Below are 22,513 nucleotides of genomic sequence, written 5' to 3'. Positions count from 1 at the left end.
TTGTCGTTTGTTTTTCTTAAATGGTGCTTGGATGTGTCACATTGGATCAGGAAAAGAATACTTCTGGATTTAGGTGGACACTCTAAACCTGTACTAAATATCCTGACCCAAGTGTGGAGCAACTCCTTTAAATTTAATCAATGCCTGGCTGATGTTTCCTCCATTTTTAATCTGCCAAAAGAGATAAATAAAAAATTGTTTTCAATTTGAGCTGCATTGGAACTGATTACTGGATTAATTAAAGAGCAATTAAATGATAATGAGCCATAAATATCTGTCTTTCTCCAATAGTTTCTGCGAACTCGTGTCCTTTTTTTGACCCCCGGGGCCTCCGTACCCGCTGTCCGTGTCGATGCTGCTATGCTAACGGCTAGTTGCTGTACCGTCGTACTCCGGGAAACTGTGACCGGCGAACGATGGCGGGCGTGCACCCGCAGGTAAGACTACCTCGAGGGACGTTGACACTGTCGCCGTATAAATGAAAAAGTACATTTATCGTTAAAATAAGCGATAGCCGCGGCTTCAAACCCCGCTAGCTAAGCTTAGCTAGCAGCCAAAGCTACACGCCGGTTTCAGCGTAGCGATGTGAAGACGCCTTTTTTAAAGCCCAACAAAAATGTGTGTTTATGTCAGTAAATGTTCGATATTCTTATAGTGAAACGCACTTTAGGTTGTGTGACGTAGCCGGTAGCGATGACCCAGTTGAAGCTGACACGTTTACAGACGGAATTGAACAAAAATAGTGAATATTTAAGACTGATTTTGTTAAATGGCGGCCGATATTTTCCGCTGCTCTTTCCAAATCAGTGCAGTCCGTCTGTCCCTGATATACACTGATTTCGTTTTATCCGTCCCTCGTATAAAACATAACTATGTTTGCATTACTTAATTGTACTAAATATGACAACACACGCTTTTCTAAATGTCTAAAACATCGGTGAGTTGTGAATATGGTGAAGTCAATCAATTGTATGGTGTAGTTTTTATGTGTATGTATGAAACTAACTGCAGTAGTTGGTGTCTTTTATATCCTACGTTTTGTAAGGTTCCCGATGGAAAATAAAAAAGCTAATTTCAAGAATATGTTTTTTCGGCTAAAATATAGATACATGTTCCTGTTTCTAAATATTAGTGAGTGAATTTGAGGTGTCAATACAATCAAAATCTCTTTGAAACACAAGAGGGGTATACTCTAGGCCTAGGCCGGAGTATATATAGTTTGGCCGAGGACAGTTTATTCCCCCACAGGTATACTATACACCTGGTTTGACTCATCAGAAGTGCCTCAATGGTCCAGTGTGTAACAATTCAGGGTATTTATTGTCAGAACCTGTAAACCACATGTGTCAAACTCTAAGGCCCGGGGGCCAGATGTGGCCCGCCACGTCATTTTATGTGGCCCACAAGTGATTAATTGGTCTTAAAAATCTGTGTTAAAATAGGTCTATCCTGCTTTAAAGGGACACTATGTAGTATTTATGGGTTTATATAACCCAAAATCCACTTTTTTATACATATTATGTGCTCTTGCATTGTCTAGTCGATGTATAATAGTTTTTGTTTCATTTTCGTAGTGTTTCAAAAAGCCATGTAAAATAACACGGTCGCGGGCCGTGGTTGCATAGCCACTGTTAGCAGCGAGACGCCATGTTTCTACCGGAGCCTGTAAGGACAAACGCGAGAGAACAAATCAAGCGTCTCTTTACTTGTAGCGGAAGTCCCGCCTCCTCTCTCTCCGCTTCGTCTGCTACGGCCGCGGTAGCTAGCCCTCTCCCTCGCCTCACGAACCTCATCTGCTGACACGGAGAAAGACGACGAGGACGACATTTGACCGGCTGCGGATACCGTAGCGCTCAGGGAAGGGAGGGGGTGAGCAGAGGAGCAGTTCTTTGTTGTAAATTTCAGCCTTTCCTCTAGATGGCACTATAAACTACTTACTTCACCTTTAAGGCATGCGTTGACCATAAACTACATTTCCCACAATGCATGGCGATTGTGTTACCCGCAAAGTGACGGCACCGCCACTACATCGCAGTGTATCATTGTATATCTATCACGCGACGAGTGAAATTGAATAAGTAATAAATAAAGAAAGTTATTCAGCAATATGTTACAGAGTAGTTACCTTTATTTTACATTATACTGGGTTACATTTAGTTACATTTATCCTGTATGACAGTTACATCTGGCCTTCTTGAGGGTAACAATTATGCTGATGTGGCCCTCAGTTTGACACCCCTGCTGTAAACCAACCACATACACAGTTGTCTGTTTCCTTTCAGATTTAAACGACCTTTTCCCCTCCCTAACTTTGGTCTTGTGTTTTGTCACAGGACGACCTGCTGAAGATGACGCACAGAGAAAACTGGAAGTGAGCAAGCGAAACGGCCGTTTAACACTCACGCTAACGTGTAAAGTAAAGTGCTGGCGACGCCGCCTTTGACCTTTGAACCTGACCTCCTTTTTTTCGCCCCGTCTGCTCGGCAGGGTGCAGCACGAGCGCCTGCACGTCAAGCACCGGGGCCACGAGGCCATGCACGCGGAGATGGTGATGATCCTGGTCGCCACGCTCGTGGTGGCTCAGATCGTCCTTGTCCAGTGGAAGCAGCGACACCACAGATCGTACAATGTGAGCGAACACTTTCATTGAGTTTCTTGAGACTTGAGCCTTTTGTATAAGTCTGTTTAAGTCCAAGATGTCTTGATGTTTACGTTCCTTATCTCACTTTTCCCAGTGGGAAACTCTCCCACACCAAAGTCCATAGAGAAAATCAGTGATTTTTAACATCCCAGCACACAGGAGTTGTTGATCCACTGCTGCCTCCATCACTTCAAGTTCAACTGTCATATTTTGTCAATTCAGTGTTTAAATTCCTCACTTAATGATTTACCTCAGTGGCCCAAAGTGACCACACGAGGCAGCATAAGACCAGCAGCTCCTGTGTCCCAGTGAGCAAAAATCACTGTTATTTTCTTTGGACTTTGGTGTGGGAGAGTGAGTGATTTACACGTTTTTTGTTACTTCAGCCGTGTCAGCTTAAGTCTAGTATGTCTTAAGAACATGTTCACGTCTTTATCTCGCGGTTGGACAGACTTTTCCAACAGGAAACAGACGTTTGTAAAACTCGAACTCTCCCACACCAAAGTCCATAGAGAAAATGTGTGATTTTAGCGCTCAGGGACACAGGTGCTGCTGGTCTACTGCTGCCTCTTGTGGTCACTTTGCGTCACCGAAGTAGATCAATATAAACTCCAAAGTCACAAAATAACACATCTGTATATGAGTGATGGAGGCAGCAGTGGACCAACAACTCCTGTGTGCTGTGATGTTAAAATCACTGATTTTCTCTATGGACTTTAGTGTGGCAGAGTGAGCGTCTAAGTGTGAGACAAAGCAACAAACATAATCATAGTTCTGGTTAGGTGTTCCAAATAAACTGACCACAAAGCGTATAAAAACCCAAATATTGTCCGAATAAACCTCATAAACCAGAACCGTGATGAAGAGATACTGTTGTTTTTGAAAATTCGTAAAAATAACAAAAACCGGTTGGTGCTGGATGTTTCCGTCTCCTCCTCCTCAGCTGGTGACTCTGGTCCAGATGTGGGTCGTCCCCCTTTACTTCACCATCAAGCTGTACTGGTGGAGGTTCCTGTCCATGTGGGGAATGTTCTCCGTCGTCACCAGCTACGTCATCTTCAGAGCCACACGCCGGCCGCTGGCCTGCAGGACGCCGAGGTCAGGGCCCACCAGGGTCTCCGCACCACCACCTGTGTTCTCCTACATCTCACATTATTATCAATTTATCTATAACGTGTTATTATTCAAAGTGTTTTTATTTCAAGGTTGTTAAAACGGTACTTGCTTTTAACTTTCTATGCACTTTTCCAACGTTCTTAACGACCTTATAAGTGACTTAATGGATACCGGATGCTCAGCAGTAACTGCAGCCTCTCCCGTGTTTCGCTCATTTGTGTCCCCCCCCCCCCGGTCCATGTCCTTTCGCAGGATGGTCTACAAGTGGTTCCTGCTGATCTACAAGCTGAGCTACGCGGTGGGCGTCCTGGGTTACCTCGCCATCATGTTCACCATGTTCGGCTTCAACGTCTTCTTCAGGTGAAAATTACATTTTTATCTATGTAGCGCCGAACCCGTAACATACGTTACTGGTTCACTGTCGGCTATCAAGAAGCCTCGCCCAGGGCTTTAACGTTCCAAACTCTTTGGTACCGTACCAAACCGAACCATACCGTGTTGGAAACTTAAGAGGTTTTTTGTTTTTACCTTTGCGGGCAGGATCAAGGCCGAGGACTCTATGGACGTAGGAGTGATCATGCTGTTCTACGGTCTTTACTACGGCGTCATGGGCAGAGACTTTGCTGAAATCTGCTCTGACTACATGGCTTCTACAATCGGGGTAAACAAAAGTTCTCCTTACCTGCTGGTCATTGACCTGCTGATTTCACACATCCACTTTTGAAATTTTAATTTCTTTGAATCCATATTTGGAAGCGTTGCGAGTAGGTTAGCTTTTCCGACTGTGTCCAAAGGCTAAAAACGCAAACTGATAGAAGGTATACGTTCAGGTTGTAGCTTCACCTCAGCGCAGCTTCGTCAACCTCACTAATGCTGTTCACACCGAACGCGATTTGTCAATTTGGGAGCGGTGGCCCGCAGGTCATAAACAGAAGTAACGTAGCATTTCTTTTCACCATCGACCGAAGCATTGTTCAGGGTGTCCGCGGTGTCTTAAAAAGTCTTAAATCCAATACTTTGAATTTAAGGCCTTAAAATGTCTGTTAAATTTCTCCTAAAATTAAAATAAAAGGTCTAAAATACAATTTTGAAAGGTCTTAAAAATCTATCTACGTTACCTTTATTTAAACAATGCATAAACTTCCGTCTCGCGTTGAAATGTTTCTATTTTTGAGGATGCGATAACATAGCTACAACACGGAACTAAAGTCGACCACCTGTGCTGCACGGTGACAATTTATCGAGCAGCACTAGCTAGTGTGCTGTGCGCGCGCCGCGTTGTGTTACAGCTTAGCATAGCAGCGGAGAAAACTTAATGAAAGCCCACAGCAAAGCCGAACGATTTATGGCTCCAATTTTCCTTCATGTCTTTTGTACTTTTTTGCCAGTATGGACTTTAAATGGGTCTTAAGTTTTATTCATTTTGGTCTTAAAAGTCTTAAATTTGACTTGTTGAAACCTGCAGGGACCCTGATTGTTACACTCTCTGTAGAGAAGAAACCCGGAGCTCCCGAAGTTGACGGTGGAACTCGCCACGTTGTGTCTGGCTCAGCGTGGCGGCGGTTAGTTGCCTGCGGTGTCCACACACAAATAATACCTTTCCCACGAGCGGAGTCCGGGCACTGGCAAGTTCGTGATGTCTTTCGAGGAGCATCTCAAAGCTGATTGGCCATTTTTCGCAATAGTTTCACCTTTAGCATCAGACGCGATTTGCGCTAAGGGCGCGATTTCTCGGGCATTCGCGTCCGGTGTGAACGCAGCGTAAGAAGTGCGACTTGTTCTACGACTGTAGTCGTTTTTTTGTTTGTTGTTTTTTTGGCAGTACTACAACAAGGGAGGCATGCCCAGCAGGAGCCTGACCAGTGACATCTGCGCCGTGTGTGGTCAGAGGATCCTGGTGGACGTGGAGGAGGAGGGGATTATAGAAGACACCTACCAGCTCTCCTGTGGACACATGTATCCTGAGGTTTTGCAGCTCGTTTAACCGTGAAATGAGAGGTCCTTTCTGTGTTTAGTTTGCTACCACCTTCGAAGCATGTATTATGGCTCTTTTCCACTACAAACCGGCAAGGGTTAGTTTGTTTCCATTACTATGGTGCCTCCTCAACGTGGGCTGAGTCATCACAGCACGGTTGGGTGAATTGTTTAGTACTTCCTGCATGGGCCGGGGCACAGACTCGGTCTGACACTGAACTGAAATACTGCTGAACGGGTCTTGATTGGGCTCACGATCGGCGGCTTTCGGCAGTGCTGTCGCTAAATACTCCAGATTAGATTAACGCATGTTTTCAGGATTTTTAACTGATCTACAGTTGGACATTGTTGGCTTTGATTCTTGTGTCGGACATCACGCTCATGTCTCTTCCAGTGACGGCACTTTCTGACCTCTAGATACTAAGTTTTTCTGCCTGAACTTGACTCCGCCCCTTCAGATTCCACGAGTTCTGCATTCGCGGCTGGTGCATCGTGGGTAAGAAGCAAACGTGTCCGTACTGCAACGAGAAGGTGGACCTGAAGAGGATGATGAACAACCCGTATCCTTGTTATTGTCGCCGCCGCTGTGATTGAGTGAGTGAGTGGCTTCATGACATGATGCCGTGTTTCGGTATGTGATTAAAGGGATATTTCAGGTATTCTGAAGTGTTGCCGTACTCTGACACGTAGCCTAGCTCGCCATCAAAAACATGGCTGCCTCTGATGACTATCCTTGGCGACTACTTCTTCTTTTGTCGAAATGGTTTTCAATCATCACTTAGCCTGAGATTGGGATTACCCCCATACAATCCTGGCTAATACCACCTAGTACCACCTATCTGAACAGTACACATAGTACTGTTCAGATTTTAAGCTCCGAATGTCACTACGCTTTCCGTGTTTCTCAACTGGAACGTGGCGTCAGTCCCAGTTCTGTGTGGAGCCTATTTTCACTGCGCTAGCGCCAGTCTTTCTTGTATAGGGGGCGCTCACATCGCTGTCAGAGCATCTCATACGGCTAAACCCCTGAACTGTCTCTTTAAACTCAGTCTTTTACCCGTCGTGTTTCTGAATCCTCCTTAATTCCTTCATCTGCCAGCTGGGAGAAGACGCACGTCCTCTACGGGCAGCTGCTCGACTGGCTCCGATACCTGGTTGCCTGGCAACCCATAATCATAGGTATCGTTCATGGGATCAACTTCGTACTGGGCCTCGAGTAGATCCCTGAGGAACGCCGCTGCTCGATTTCGTTCAGCGCAAAGTGCCACAAACTTTAAAGAGTCAAAACCCATCAGAGGAACTGGCTTTGGTTCTTTTATTTTCTTCTTCCGTTTGCGTCTCTTTGGACGCTTTGAATGCTTGCAATGCTTCGCCATAGAGCGATCCCAGTCGGCACGGGTTGACCTTGCGAGTGGCGGACGCCGTTGAACCAAAATAGCTGCTACGTGTTAAGACCCAGATCCAGTGTTAGATGTGTGTCGATCGACCCTTCAGGAAACGTCGCGTTCATCTGTGTTGTTTTACAAAAATACTTTTTAAAACGTTGTTTTCCTGCTCGGGTCCTTTGCAAAGACCGCGGCAGTTGTATTTTTTTTTTTGCACATCTGCCAGAAAGAAAAGAAAAGACGATTCTGTCCGAATTGTCGCGTTTACATTTCATTTAACGTTGTTTGTGACTGAACGTTTAATTTATTTTTCGTTTTATTAAGGTGCCTGAAGCTGAAGTTGACACTGAGTTGTCACTGTAGCAGTCGCAGTATTATGTCTTCAAAACTTTTGCCACGTAAAAAAAAACATCAAGGCTCAATCAATCGATGGTTGAGTTAGAAATAACGGGATAAAGATCAGAAACATCCAAACATCGGATTGGGTCCTGGGATTGTTTTTACCTCCGTCAGAACGACAAATGACACAGTGTTGCTTTCTTGCTGCCGTTAACGTTATATTTAATTGATATTAAAAGGGTTTTCCTAAGGTTTTATTGTTGTTTTTGGTCACCTTTTTTTTTTTAATTTATACGACGTTGGAAGACGGGTTCAAAATTCAAAAGCTGGGTCCCAAAAGACTTAAAAACGAGCTTGTGCAAAAAGACAAAAAATACTGTTATTTTTATTGTGACACAAAACCATTAAGTAGTTGCACACACACAGACACGGCTGAAAAACTGTGTGGCTTCCCTGATCTTCATTCCCCCCTTCTCCTCAGCTGTGTCACCCCTATCTAACCTTTAAGTGTGACTAAATTGGCCGACCCATGCTCACAGAAATGCAAGTAACCCATAGCACCCACGGTGCCTCACCACTGACACAACCACATTCATTCATACAAGCACACAGATTCAAATTGGCCACGACAATATATATACTGTATATGAGCACAGCAGGACACCAGAGTATTTTGTGACTTTTGGCGTTTGAAATACTTGGCAAATCAGCAAATCAAATAAACTGTACATAGGTGGTGGAGTCCTAGGACAGGAGGGAGGAAATAGGTCACATGCTCCTGCCACCTATTGCATCATCCACTGGAAGCGCTGCTCGGACAGCTGTGTGCTTCTTTTTCTCTTCCCTCCATAACAATATAGAGAAGTAGAAAGGGGTTATTAATCAAACCATTAAGGAAATACACAAATGCGTACCTATGTTCCCCGGGTCCTATGTTCCCCGGTCACATACAAAGCGGGGAACATAGGTACGACCCCAAAAAGGGAACCTGGTTCCAGGTTCTACGCTAGTGGAAACACTCGCTAAACCGTGTCGTGTAGCGCAGTGCCGTTGAGAGTCGGGCCGGTGGAAAAGCGCCATTAAACTACTGTCTCCAGTGCTGCAGACACACAAACCTGCGCTATCCCTTTAAGACCTGCACCTCCCCCTCCTTTAAGGAGAGGGGGAGGTGCAGGTCCTTTTTGGTTCCCTTTTCATTTGCCGCCACTTTTTGAAAAGGAGGACACAACCGTCTCTGTGACCAACAGGTACAGTAACTGTGTTTTTTAAAAGTATTTAAGTTTGATTCATCTTTACAGTTGAAACTAAGACTAACAAAACAGAGTGGCTGTTTATGAGCCAGTGGAAATACCAGGAAATGAAAGCTAGATTTCTTGGCAGCAGAGTTCTTTTTATTTTACTCTCATTGTGATTTTAATGTAAAAAAACCCAAAAGGATCAGAAAATGTCGGAAAATGTTAAAAAACATTGATCAGTGTTTGTCAAACCCGGAAATTATGATGTTCTCGAAAGTCTTGTTTTGTTCACAAACCAAAATTATTCAGTTTTAATGATTGATCTTTGTTTATGTGGAGCGAAGAAACCAAGAAAATATTCACATTTAAGAAGCTAAAACGATCAGAAATCTTGTTTTAATCATGAAAAAAGCTTCAAACAGATTATCGATTATCAAAATAGTTGTCGATTAATCGTTTCAGCTCTACTTTTATACCAATGTATGTACACAGAGTTTGTTATAATAATAATAATAATGATAACAATAAAGTATTGATTAATCACACAGGTCAAATCTCTTCTGATTCGTCCGGGAACATGTGTGGACGTGTTCTCTGAGCTTCTTTTTCGTCAGCTCTGCTCTAAGAAAAATCCTCGGTGTAGTTTGAAGATCTGGTGACATGGTGAGTACGAATAATTGTGAAAAATGGTGACCTGTGTGTCGAGTGTTTTTGTTTTTATTCATGCTTCTCACCAATAAAAAATGTTTATTAAAAAAAATGATGCAACTCTTAAGTGTAGAACCATGGTTCTCGAACTGCGGTACGTGAGAGCCCTCTGGTGGTACTAGTAGGAAAATCACTACTCAATACTGTTCTACTGTATATACCAGGGTATGTGATCTGAGTGGTTTGCGTTATTTTCTCTCAACTGGAACGTGGTGTCACTTTCAGTTCTGAATTGGCAGCTGTTAGAAGCCATGTTTTCACAGAGTTAGTGCCTGTCTGTCATGTGTAGGGGGCGCTCACAGCACTGTCAGTCTTCGTAACTCTTTGTATTTCCTTGTTCAAGTCAAAGTAAAGGGTAGAGTACACCTGATTACTGTCCACATAACACAGTAATCTTCTCCTCACTTGGCAGGCCTCATCATCAGACCGTTGCGTTAAAGTGAAGGAAGAAATGGATGATGACTTTGACCAGTCGGTGAGTCTACGGTGATACACTGCATTTACCAAACAGGCTGCAGCTCCTCTAATGTTTGCGTTGCCACTCTGATTTTCCCACAGGCTGGTCACTCACACACCTTCACCGTGCAATTTAAGAACAAAAATGAAAAACTCACCGTTCTCTGTGTTCGTCTGTGCACGGTGCTGGAGGCGATGGAATCAAATGAAAGAATTAGAGCGAAGATCACTACAAATGAAAACATTGTCATTCAGAGTGGCACAGGGGATGAGGAGTGTACCATTGCCACGCATTTCCCCTGTACATGGCTCAAAGAGAAGGAGAACCTAGTAGTATTACAGACAAAGGAAAACATCGAAAGAAAAACCGAAGAGGGATATTTTACTACATACCCAAAAGAAAAATATGCCATCTTCTACATTGACAACGTTTTTGGACTAAATGCCAAAACAAAACAGGTCTTTAGAAACAATATTCTCAAAAAATATAAATATACCTGTATTTACGGAGACAAAGAGATGTCTGTGGAAGAAGCTCTGCAAAGAGATGGTCGCTTTGTCGATGATCTTGGCAGTTTCTACCTGACAAATATCAATGACAATATGGAACGTACCGAGTGTACAGCGAATGTTAAGGTTTTACATGGGAAGAAATTGAAGATATGCATGGATAGGGTGGAAGGGGGTGTTGGCAAACTGCAGATAACCCCAGGAGCAAAGAACAGTGGCAAACGGCAGCGAACCCCGGGAGCAAAGGGCAGTGGCAAACTGCAGATAACCCCAGGAGCGATAACTTTTCAGGGGCGAGAAGTAGCACATCAGAAAGGAGTCAGAGTGATGAGAGCAGAGCAAATGGCAAATGACCACGACATCGAGGAGGTTCGTCAAACACTGCGTGACCAGTTTCCACAGCTGAAAGCACAGATGGAGGAAAGATTTCGTCAAACATCTTATAAGGAGATACTGGAATTGAAGAAGGAACATTTTGGAAAAATCCAACAATCATTCACTGAAGTTTACAGAGTCAGAGAACTGCTGGAACTGGGCAAATCAGTGTGTAAGATTGTGGTTGGTTGGATTTGCATGGGCACCGGCTTTGTCCTGTTTGACGACTTAATCCTGACCAACGCACATTTATTTGACCAAGTAAAGAAAAATGATCATGTAGAAATCTATGCCCTATTTGACTATGAAAAACCAGAGCCAAAAACAGATTACTGCACATTCTTGTGTGAGGAAGAATTTATCGACATTGACATAGAGCTAGATTATGCCGTACTTAAGCTCTGTCCTGAAGGCGAAAGATCAAACCCTCAAAGTCAAAAGAGAGTTGTGAGACCACCAGGACTCCTGGAGAAATTTGGTCCAGTACCTGAGAACGGTGAAGCTTGTATCATCGGACACCCAAATGGAGGGGTAAAAAAAATGGATCCAACATGCATCATTGAGATGGAGCAAAGGATCAACGCGATCAATCAGCACTTAAGTCAGTACAAAGACTCCACATTCATCATCCAGTCAGTCGAGCAAGTGCTCAAAAACAAAGGCATTGAAAACATAATGGAGGGTCAAGCTCAAGCAGACAAATATGTGACCTACAACACTTTCATGTATCATGGCTCCTCTGGCTCCCCAGTGCTTGATCACAGGTGTCAAGTTTTCGGTTTGCACTCAGCAGGATTTACCTACGGATGGCCAGAGGGCTTTGAAGAGAAAGTGATCGAGTGTGCCCGTCCTCTGCTTCGTATATTCGCAAAGTTTGTGAGCAAGCTGAGGAAGAAGAAAGATGAGACGCTGTTGGCGAGAATCGCTGAAGTAGCAAAAGGAAACCGGTACCTGAAAGAAGTACTAGCTCTCCCTCATACACCTGATCCTGCAGATACACCTGAGACCATGGAGTTGTCTTAGGTGATCAGTCCAGAGGTTCCTCAGCCAAACACATCTGGCTGCATAGATTATCGTTTTCATGTTCATAAAATCACGAAAGAACAACGTGCTGCATGACCCAGGGATTCTCAAAGACTGAGGTAGAAATATAACCCAAAATCAAGGGTGTAGGTTTGTGTAAAAAACACAATTTTCATTATTATTATGTATATTATTTTATTATTACAAACAATGCAGTTGTCAATGTATGCATTAAATGATGTCTCTAATTAGTTAGTTTGATCTTGTCATAATTGATATTGTGGTGTGGTTGATAATAGATAGATAGATACTATATATTATATATATAACTATATATAATAGTTTGATAAGAGTTCATTTTTAACAAGTGGGTCCCCGTGTGTGTTTTTTTGTTAAATCTGTTAAATGTGATTCGTGTTGTTTTTATTATTGACTTTGTATCAGCTTGTACTATTATGATTATTACACATTAAAGAGCTTTGTTGTGATCAAGACTTATTTATGAGCCTTTTTTTCATTTTCACTCTGTTTTTGAAAGAGATAAGCTTAATTTAATTATGTTACTTTAAAAGAAAATCTTACAGTACCTAAAACATACTAAAATTACCTTAAAAAAAACATGTTATTCAAATATAATAATTCAGGCTGGGCCTATGCCGTGATTGAAAGTACCCACACCAAAGAGTAAATCTGTGATTTTAGGTCACGGGGACACAGGAAATGCTGGTCTACTGCTCCCTCATGTGGTCAGTTTGTGTCATTGTGGTGAATCAAAACAAAGGATTTCAAACACTGATGTCACAAAGTAACACATTTGAATTCAGTGATGGTTGTGCTGTGATGTTAAAATCACTGATTTTCTCAATGGGGTTTGGTGTGGGAGAGTGAGCCCCGCCCGTGCCTGTTTTGCTTCAGCATGATCTCGGCACATGGGGGCGCTCACGACTCGTTTAAAACGGTGTCCATACCTCATACAACCACACAACAGGCCTTAACTATCAAAAGTTAAATCTTCATCCTCCGTCTTAGTCTTTTCTTTCACTGATTTCATTTCCTCGTCCTTCCGCCAATGTTTCCTTTTCTACACTTTCCCGAAGCTGCTTGTGTTTCTCCATCTCCTCCTTCCTGTTGTTTTTATCATCCTCCATCACTTTGTCTTTCTCAATCATCCTGTCCTCTACCTCTCAAAGCGCTTCGGAGACTTCTCCAGAACTCCTCCCTCCTCTCCTCATCCTGCGGCCACTCCAGGTACGTGGTGGAGCACATGAGTTTGCGGAGTTTGCAGAAACGTTTGGGGATGTTGTCCTTTGGCAGCGGCTCCAGCAGGATCAAGATGGCCGGCTGGCCACCGGTGTCCCCGTCAAAAAGCCAGAAATGGGAGAAGTCCAGCTCGTAGCGACACCAATCAGACTGGACAAAATTCTCGGAGAGGATGAAGACCGTCCGCCGGCTGCGTTCGATGGCGCTCATAATGTTGTCTGCAATCCACCGCCCGGGGAGGAAGTCCCGCTTGTGGAGACACAGGGTCAGAGGCGGAGTGTCGTCGTCGGTCTCTCTGGAGAAAAGGTAAGAAGGAAATGTTAGGCATCATATTCCGTGTTTCCCACCAAGTGTTATGGTTTGGGTGTGTACATTGTAGCTTAGCTTTTGGTACCCTTCTCAGCATTTGACAATGGTAATGCAAATAACTGCGTGACTTACGGAACCGCTTGGTGGAAACGGGGCTTTGGACACTTACCTTGACTCCTCCAGCTCAGGCACCAGAAAGGATTCGACCCATCCAGCATCTCTCTCGCTGTACGAAACGAATGCATCGAAGGACAGCAGCGCTTCTGAACCTGCTTCATCTCGGCGTTGCCGCTGCCGGGAGCTGCGCTTGGCCCTCAGCCACGCCCATGTCATCCTGAGGTACCAGAAGGCGTGAAGGCGCCACAGCAGGACGCTGACCAGAATCCCAACAAACAACGCCACACCACAGCTCACCAGTACAAACAAAACCCTGTGGCATACGACGACAGACAGGTGGACGTGATCCACCGCTTGCCCCTGCAGGTAGAGAGGAGAGTCACAGACGTAGCTCTCCTCGTCATCTGTTAAATGCACGCCCTCATTTCCTTTAATGCTCGACTGGATGAATGGGACGAAGTCGCAGGAGCAGACAAACTTGTTGCGACCGGCCTGGAGGTTCTGGAGGCGTCGGTACGACTGGAGGTCTGAGCGGCTGAACATGTTCAAGGTGTTCGACTGTGGAGGAACAAGGAGGCGTCGCATCACAGAGCAGGACGGACCAAGACACATGCAATGTGATTTCTTCTCACCTGTATGGTCAGTGTTTGAAGACTGGGAAACAAACTTCCCACAGGCAGCTTCAGAAACTTATTCCCAGACAGGTTGAGCTCTCTCAGGGTGGGCAGGGCCATGGTGAAGTTTTGGAGATTGTTGTTGCTCAGATCCAACACCTGCTTGCCACAAAGTACAAGGTTATTGATGAGTGTTGCTGCAGTGCTCGTATGAGGTCAGCTGCACGGTCCATGTTCAGTACCTGCAGAGTTGTTGGCAGGCACGGAGTGACAGTCGTGAGTTTAGCTCCAGAGATGTTGAGGTGCCACAGGGCGGAGGGCCAGGAGCAGCCCTGTGGCATGAAGCTGTAGTGGGTCCTGCTGATGTCCAAGTGGGTCAGTTTGTGAAGTTTTGCCACCAGTCGACTCAATGTGGACAAAGACTGGGTGGAAATTGGACAGAGGAAAAGTCGAGGTGAGTATTTTTTTTTAATTCATTCTCAAAGAGAAACGGTCTAAAAACAGCAAAAAATGTTCACATGTTTTGAGGGAACACCTTGAGAGTATTTCCGCTGACATTTAAAACGCGGAGGTCCTTAAGCTTTCCATTTCCATCGCACAGAGTCTCAGTCAAGGTCAGGTCCGTCAGCAGGTTGTCAGACAGGTCGAGGTACTGCAGGTTCATGAAAAGGCCAGTGGTGGCACATGGAATCACAAACGTCTGAGGACGACAGAGAAGCAGTGAACCTAAGGAAGATTTGTGAGTGTTTGACATTCACACAGAACATGTTTGATTATCACAGCAATTTCCCAGAATGTGGGGTGATGATCGTCTCTTACCCTGGCGTTTATGACGGACACCATCCTGGGGTACTGCAGCAGAAACCCCAGCTGCAGGAAGGACACAAATTTATAGATGTCCAACACCACAAAGTCTCGTAGGAAGAACCTGTCTATGCTCCTTTGATCGGTCCGGTTCGCTTTCTCCCACCTTAAAACAACCGGAGAAGCTCTTGTTATCGCAGCAACATGAAAAACGCATCAATTTGTATATGGACACATCCAAGAGCGAGAGTTACTGGAGTGTTTCGCAGATTCAAGAGGATATGGCCACAGCAGCCAATTTCGACCACTCGCCACAAAACAGGAAGTGCACAAAACGCATAGCCCCCCCCCCCCCCCTTTGGACGATTACACAAAATCGAAAAATGCTCTGTTGAATAGCTTTTACTGACATTATAAATGAAGTGAGAAGTGGAAGCTCATTTGAAGGACGAGCAAACCGAAAGATGACCTCTACTTAGTATCTATTCGAACAGAAACAAAAATGTAAGGTTTCCTACCTGCCCAATCCGGATAGTGTGACGCCATCCAGGGAGAGGCTGGTGACTGGAACACCGTCCAAAACCTCCAGGAGGTAAACAATGGCCTCATCAGTGACAAAAAGGTTACTGAAGGTTATGTGCCTGAGGGAAGACAGAACCACAGAAGTGACACCAGTTGCTTTTTTCCTCTTCCAAACTCAGTATTTTTTAGTCTTGTAATCGTGGCCATACCTGATCCTCCTTGTCGCAACCTCTCTAAGCGGCTGAACGGCCTCACTCCCATTCAGGTGGAGGTCCACCAGGACGATGGGCGTCTCTGGGTACGTGACGTCAGCGAGCACAGCAGAGGCCAAAGCTGGGTTTGTTAGAAATGGTCCGTGAAGGCTCAAAGTGACGCGACCCAACGGCCAAACGTACGCCAGAGCCCCAGACTCGTACCTGCACAGGAAGAGTTAAAGGCCACGAGGAGAGACATACGTCGTTCAACATTTCATTTAGGTCTTTGTAAAGCACTGGAACTGTAGCAGGTTGTTGTAAAGTAAAACACCGGGACAAAAGATTTTTCTGCACCAGCTCCCACTTTGGGTCCGGGAGGCAGAAACTCTCCCTACATTAAAGTTAACGTTAAAAATGTATACAGACTTTATCATGACAGTTGTTTCTTATTAGGTTAATATTATCCTCATCCATCCTTCATCTACGGCTTGTCCTTTTATGAGGGTCACATTAGGAGCTGCAACCAATCCCAGAAGTTGATGGGACTAGAGGCATGATGTCACTCCTCGGACGAAATGCGTACAAATATGAGACAGAATCGGGTAAAAATAACAAAAGGGTTGAAATGACCTGGTCAGGTTGTTGCCGTGGACGACGAGTTCCTCCAGCTGTGTGACTCCACACAGAGCTCCTCTCTTTATCTCGACCAGGGCAGGGCCTCCGAACGCCAGCCGCCTCAGCCCGAGCAGCCGCTCAAACACCGGCACTGAGCCCACGCAGCTGCAGAGGAGGGCGCCGTTCACACAAGGCGGGTAAAAATAAATGCGGACAGGAGTTTCTCATCCCCTCTCTTTACCTGTACGGGTTGTTGAGCAGGTTGAGCCGACGCAGAGAGCTGAGCTTGTCGAACCATCGGCGGTTCAGGAACGTCAGCCGATTGTCTGACAAGTCGAGGTCCTCCAGGCTCCACAGGGAGTCGAGCGCTGACGTGTGGATCTCAGCCAGTCCGTTACCTGTTTGTTGAAACGGGCAAATAGTCAAATATATGTTAAAGCGAAAGGCGGGGTACACCCTCGGAAGATTGTTAATCTCTGGGATGGACTGACAATCAGCTTAGAGTGTCTAATTAACCCCTGCATATACCTGGACTGGGGCCACACGATTTGCACTCTTGCCTTTGCAGCAAGAAGACCCAGTCATGAAAGGGGGTCTTTCTGAATGGTTTGCATGTTCTCTTTCCTCCAAAAGACCAAAAACATGCAAATAGAGATAAAGTGGACACTCTAAAGGCCCTGGTATGCGTCATCGCCAAGCATCGCGTGGGCTTTGGAACCGCACACAAAGAGCATGTTTGTTTGCGCTTGGACAGCGCATGTGTGAACTGAATCCCCACCCCACCACTAGGTGGAGTATTAAGCCCCGCTCACCAAGCAGTAGAAACCATTAAGGCAACAGAGGAAGTCATCGCCAAGGACAGTCATCCAAGCCTTTACCTGGCGACCCTCCAACAGGCTGACACCCCAACTCCCATGCTGCTGCTTCTCTCTTCTTCTTTAGTAGGAATGTGTCCAGACTTGTACTGCCACCCAATGGTGAAGTGGGATACTACAGGACTACACCCGCCCCCCCACAAAGGATAAAGCGGTCGAAGATGGGTGGATGGATGTTCTTGGACTGTAGGAGTAACACCAACCCGATCACTACCGCTTATTCTGGTAAATAAAACAAAAAAACATTATTGTTACCATGGAGAAGCAGAGCCTTCAGGTGGGTGTGGCCCCTCAGGTCGTCTTTGGCAACCGAGGTGATGTTGTTGAAGGATAGATCCAGTGAAACTGCGCGGTCTGTAACCACGGGCACGCGGACGAATCCACGGCGGGAGCAGTCGCAGGAGAATCGCAGGTCACAGTGGTCGCAGGTCGGCCCCTCCCTCCGAGCCCAGCACAGGGAGAGGAGGAGCAAGAGGGGGGTGGGGTTAAGGTTGGCCGGCCGTCCCATGCTGAAGGAGAAAAAGTCAGGACTGAGGTCATCGACGCAAGAGAGCGGGAAAAAGTGACTGTGGTCTTCAACGCGGGACTTTGCAATTCTGCCAGTAAGTGACCGTTTTCCTCGGATGATAAAAGCACCAATTTTATTTTAATCTTCAAATCAACCAAATCTGAATCAATAACTTAAGTATCAAGGTAAATGTTTTCAGTTTGTTTATGAAAGTTTATGAAATATAGTCAAATAAAAATACTGTGTGTACACAAAAACTGCATATAACCTGATTACTTTGTTTTCTCCCTTTACCTAAATGGATAATATTTATTTCCGCCGCGTTTGATCAAATGTCATGAAACATAAGCGAAATTGAGCGTTTGTCTTAGTGTCGTCGTCTTACCCTTCGTCTTCGTCGCCTTCTTCTCGACAACGAGTCGACGTGAGGAAGACGAGGGCGAGACAAGGATGCTGTTTTTGTGCCGGTGCAGACAGGAAGTGGCTCGTCACGGCTGTAACCGAGCGTGAAAAACGGGAAGTGAGCATGGAAATTCACTTTCAGAGGCAGCACTGGTGACATGATGAAGCTGTGTGTGTGTGTGTGTGTGTGTGTGTTCTTGTAGTTGCGGCATACCGAGGACCAGTGAGGGTTTTTAACCAACAAAGTGAGGTCATTTTTACGGAGTGAGGACATTTTGGCCGGTCCTCACTTTGTTTTCATTGAAATCAATTCCTTAGGTTGCTATATGCTATACTCAAATTGTAAAAAAAAATCAAATTTTGGACGTTTTTGTCAAATGTTGGACCAACATTTTTCTGTCACATTTTTTGTCAAACATTTTTTTCAAATTTTTTGTCAAACATTTTTTTAAATTTTTTTGTCAAATTTTTTTTCAAATTTTTAGTCAAATTTTTTTTCAATTTTTTTTCAAATTTTTAGTCACATTTTTTTTTCAAATTTTTAGTCAAAAATATTTTTCAAATTTTTTGTCAAAAATATTTTTCAAATTTTTTGTCAAAAATATTTTTCAAATTTTTTGTCAAAAATATTTTTCAAATTTTTTGTCAAAAATATTTTTCAAATTTTTTGTCAAAAATATTTTTCAAATTTTGGACCAAACATTTTTTTCAAATTTTTAACCAATTATTTTATTTTTTTTTGGTCAAACATTTTTTTCAAATTTTGGACCAAAAATGTTGGGTAAATTTTTTTTTTCCCAAATTGTTTACGACAGTATGTATGTATATGACGTTTTTGTCAAATGTTGGGTACATTTTTTTCAAATTTTTTTCAAATTTTTTTCAAATTTTTTTCAAATTTTTTTCAATTTTTTTTCAAATTTTTTTCAAATTTTTTTCAATTTTTTTTCAATTTTTTTTCAATTTTTTTGTCAAACATTTTTTTCCAATTTTTTTCAAATTTTTTGTCAAACATTTTTTACAAATTTTGGACCAAAAATGTTGGGTACATTTTTTTTTTTCAAATTTTGAACGTCAGTATCGTACGACGTTTTTGTCAAATTTTGGGTAATTATTTTTTTTCAAATTTTGGACGACAGTATAGTATGCCGTTTTTGTCAAATTTTGGACCAAAAATAATAATAATAAAAAAAATAAAAAAAATAAAAAAATGTCTGCCCTTTTTGCTCTTGGGCTCCACCTGCAGACATGTTATGGTACTGCAACCAGTAGTTCTCTTGTAGATGTCATTCATGAAGTAGATATTTGTAATTGTGTTGATTTATAAAGTGGAAATGCTGGTCCTCAGTATGCAGCAAGTACAAGAATGTGTGTGTGTGTGAGTGACAAAAGGCCCCTGATGATGTGGTGAAATGACGGTAACTCTGTGGTTTGTGTTACGCAAAAATAAAACACTGTAACGGTGAAGACTGTGAGACCAAGACCACTTCCTGTTTGTCATGAAGACAAACTCGAGTTATTGGACACAGAAGAACAGGAAGAGACCATGTAGACCCTTAAACATTTGCCTAATTATGTAATCTGAATACTTTCTTTACACCATTGAGAAATCTGATTATTGTTTTACGTAATTACTGCACGTCATTTCTGATACTCTGTTTCTGATTATCTTTTACTTAATGGCACCGTTGATTATTCTAATTGGATTATATTTGACCTAATTACTGCATGTAATCTGTCTACTTTTTTTGCTTTGATATTTTACCTAATCTGATTATTTTTTGCCTATTTATGTAATCTGAATACTTTGTTTACACCACTGATCATTGTAATCGGATTATAAGTGGCCTACTTTGCTGCATGTAATCGGAGTACTTTGCTTACTCTGATACTTTATCTAATCTGATTATTTTTGACTTAATTACTGCACGTAATCTCTGATACTTTGTTTCTGATCATTTTTTACTTAATCACACCACCGATCATTCTAATTGGATAATATTTGACCTACTTACTGCATGTAATCTGAGTACTTTGCTTACTTTATTTAATCTGATTGTATTTTCCCCTATTTACTGCACATAATGTGACTTTTTTACTTTGATATTTCATCTAATCTGATATTTTTTTGCCTACTTATGTAATATGAATACTTTGTTTACACCACCGATCATTCTGATCTGATTATATTTGACCTACTTATTGCACGTAATCTCAGTACTTTGTTTACTCTGATCTGATTATATTTGGCACAATTATTGTCTCTTCATTTAGTGCTTTGTTTACTCCATTGCTTTACCTAATCTGGTTAGTTTTACTTGAGGCAAATATGAACAAAGGATTTCAGACACTGAAGTGACAAAATAAGACTTTGGTGTGGGAGAGTGAGCATTAAAGAACAGGTGTACCTAATAAAGTGGCCAGTGAGTGTCAGTGTCACGTAGGCCCAGTACATCGGTCTCGTGTTTACAGGTGAAAATAATGTGTGACCCAAATGTGCCACAAAATGACTCCACCGAACAAAGAAGGAGCAACATTTGGCAGTGAAATAGTTTCTGAGATTTCATTTTTTTTTTTAAAAAAGAACAACAGAAAACGGAGACGAGGTCATCGGTAAAACGGTGACACAAAGAGACAAAGGCGTGAAAAATGATAGGAGCATAAAGTGCTCGTGATGCGAGGAAAAGGAGGAGTGTGAGAAAGACTCCAGACGACAAACGCTGCGCGATAAAAGTCAGAGAAGAAGAAGAGACTCGTCGACGCAGCAGATTCTGAGTGAGTCCACCTCTCGTTTAATCAATAAACCCAGATTAATATGGTTTATCATTTATAACATGTTTTAATTTGACAAATAAATCCTCAATAATAATAATAATAATAATATGATTACTTTGTTTTCTCGATTTACCCAAACTGATTCTATTTACGTCATGACCACATGTAATCTGATTATTGTAATCTGATTACTTTGTTTCCTGTTTACTAAACCTGATTATATTTACTTCATGACTGCATGCAGCCTGATTACTTTGCTGTAATCTGATTACTTTCTTGTAGTCTGGTTACTTTGTTTTCTCTGATACTTTATCTAATCTGATTATATTTACTTCATGACTGCACGTAATCTCATTACTTTGTTGTAATCGGATTACTTTGTTTTCTCGATTTACCCAAACTGATTCTATTTACGTCATGACCACGTGTAATCTGATTACTTTACTGTAATCCGATTACTTTGTTTCCTGTTTACTAAACCTGATTATATATACTTCATGACTGCATGCAGCCTGATTACTTTGCTGTAATCTGATTACTTTATTGTAATCTGATTACTTTGTTTCCTGTTTACTAAACCTGATTATATTTACTTCATGACTGCATGCAGCCTGATTACTTTGATGTAATCTGATTACTTTCTTTTCTCATCTTAGACAAATTGATTATATTAACTTCATGATTGCATATAATATGATTACTTTGTTTTCTGCATCTACCCAAACTGATTTTTTACTTCATAACCTCATGTAATCTGATTACTCTCTTGTAGTCGGGTTACTTTGTTTTCTCTGATACTTTATCTAATGTGGTTATATTTGACATTAAGTACTGCACATAATCTGAATACTTTGTATACTTTATCTAATCTGATTATATTTACTTCATGACTGCATGTAATCTCATTACTTTGTTGTAATCTGATTACTTTGTTTTCTCTGATACTTAATCTAATCTGATTATATTTACTTCATAACCGCATGTAATCTGATTACTTTCTTGTAGTCTGGTTACTTTGTTTTCTCTGATACTTTATCTAATCTGATTATATTAACTTCATGACTGCATGTAATCTCATTACTTTGTTTTCTCTGATACTTAATCTAATGTGGTTATATTTGACATTAAGCACTGCACATAATCTGAATACTTTGTATACTTTGATACTTTATCTAATCTGATTGCATTTGATTGAATTACTGCATGTAATCTGACTACTTTGCTAAAGACTTACAGTCTGCTTATTTATTTTATTTTTTGCTCAGCCTCATCACCATGACGACTGTGATGTTTGCCCGTGTCGGCTTCGCTCTCTGCGTCCTCGTGACCCTGACCCGAGCTGACCCGCCCAACGCCAACCTCACCATCGCGAGACACGTCGTTTCCAACTGCGAACTCCAGAATCTGCGCTGCCACAAGATAATCGGCGGTTACTGCCCTACGTGCGACATCAACGGGAACTTTGACCCGATGCAGTGCTGGAGTTCCGTGGGCAGCTGCTGGTGCGTCGACGTCATCACCGGCGTGACGATAAAGGACACGGAGACGGAGCTAGGACCGCCCCCTGTTGACTGCAGTGAGTAATGACACTTTTTCTACACACAGAACCCCATAGAGAAAATCAGCGATTGTAGCTCACACGGGGACACAGGAGCTGCTGGTCCACTGCTGCCTCGTGTGGTCAATCTGAACGAGGGATTTCAAATGTCGAAGTCACAAAATAAGACATTTGAAGTTACTGATGGAGGCAAAAGTG

General features: G+C 42.8%; 3 protein-coding genes across 3 annotated transcripts; 2 read left to right on the top strand and 1 right to left on the bottom strand.

The window, feature by feature from the left end:
• The first annotated feature begins 331 nt into the window (after positions 1–331).
• rnf175 (ring finger protein 175) lies at positions 332–7,665 on the top strand. The gene is made up of 9 exons (XM_083907182.1): positions 332–437; positions 2,334–2,371; positions 2,488–2,629; positions 3,585–3,739; positions 4,010–4,117; positions 4,298–4,418; positions 5,580–5,713; positions 6,190–6,291; positions 6,831–7,665. The coding sequence occupies exons 1-9, from the start codon at positions 417–419 to the stop codon at positions 6,949–6,951; spliced, it is 942 nt and encodes a 313-aa protein (XP_083763308.1). The 5' UTR covers positions 332–416; the 3' UTR covers positions 6,952–7,665.
• Positions 7,666–9,849: 2,184 nt separating this feature from the next.
• Positions 9,850–11,762, top strand: LOC310941565 (serine protease FAM111A-like; the record flags this gene model as incomplete). Its single annotated transcript, XM_083906752.1, has 2 exons — positions 9,850–9,873; positions 9,957–11,762. The coding sequence occupies 2 exons, from the start codon at positions 9,850–9,852 to the stop codon at positions 11,760–11,762; spliced, it is 1,830 nt and encodes a 609-aa protein (XP_083762878.1).
• Positions 11,763–12,923: 1,161 nt separating this feature from the next.
• On the bottom strand, positions 12,924–17,580 carry tlr2 (toll-like receptor 2; the record flags this gene model as incomplete). Its single annotated transcript, XM_083906751.1, has 11 exons — positions 12,924–13,317; positions 13,501–14,006; positions 14,081–14,221; positions 14,305–14,484; positions 14,598–14,762; positions 14,882–15,032; positions 15,385–15,507; positions 15,598–15,804; positions 16,213–16,362; positions 16,439–16,595; positions 17,328–17,580. The coding sequence occupies 11 exons, from the start codon at positions 17,578–17,580 to the stop codon at positions 12,924–12,926; spliced, it is 2,427 nt and encodes an 808-aa protein (XP_083762877.1).
• Between the last annotated feature and the right edge of the window lie 4,933 nt (positions 17,581–22,513).

This window comes from Microchirus variegatus (assembly GCF_963457635.1).
Source record: "Microchirus variegatus genome assembly, chromosome: 20".
Classification (NCBI taxonomy): domain Eukaryota; kingdom Metazoa; phylum Chordata; class Actinopteri; order Pleuronectiformes; family Soleidae; genus Microchirus; species Microchirus variegatus.
This window is presented reverse-complemented; position numbering and strand designations above follow the sequence as displayed.

Bases quoted from the DNA above. Each gene is read 5' to 3' on its own strand.
- rnf175 (XM_083907182.1), top strand. From the start codon at position 417: ATGGCGGGCGTGCACCCGCAG. The intron at 2,372-2,487 runs GTGAGCAAGCGA...TCTGCTCGGCAG, and splicing joins ACGCACAGAGAAAACTGGAA to GGTGCAGCACGAGCGCCTGC. The intron at 2,630-3,584 runs GTGAGCGAACAC...CCTCCTCCTCAG, and splicing joins GACACCACAGATCGTACAAT to CTGGTGACTCTGGTCCAGAT.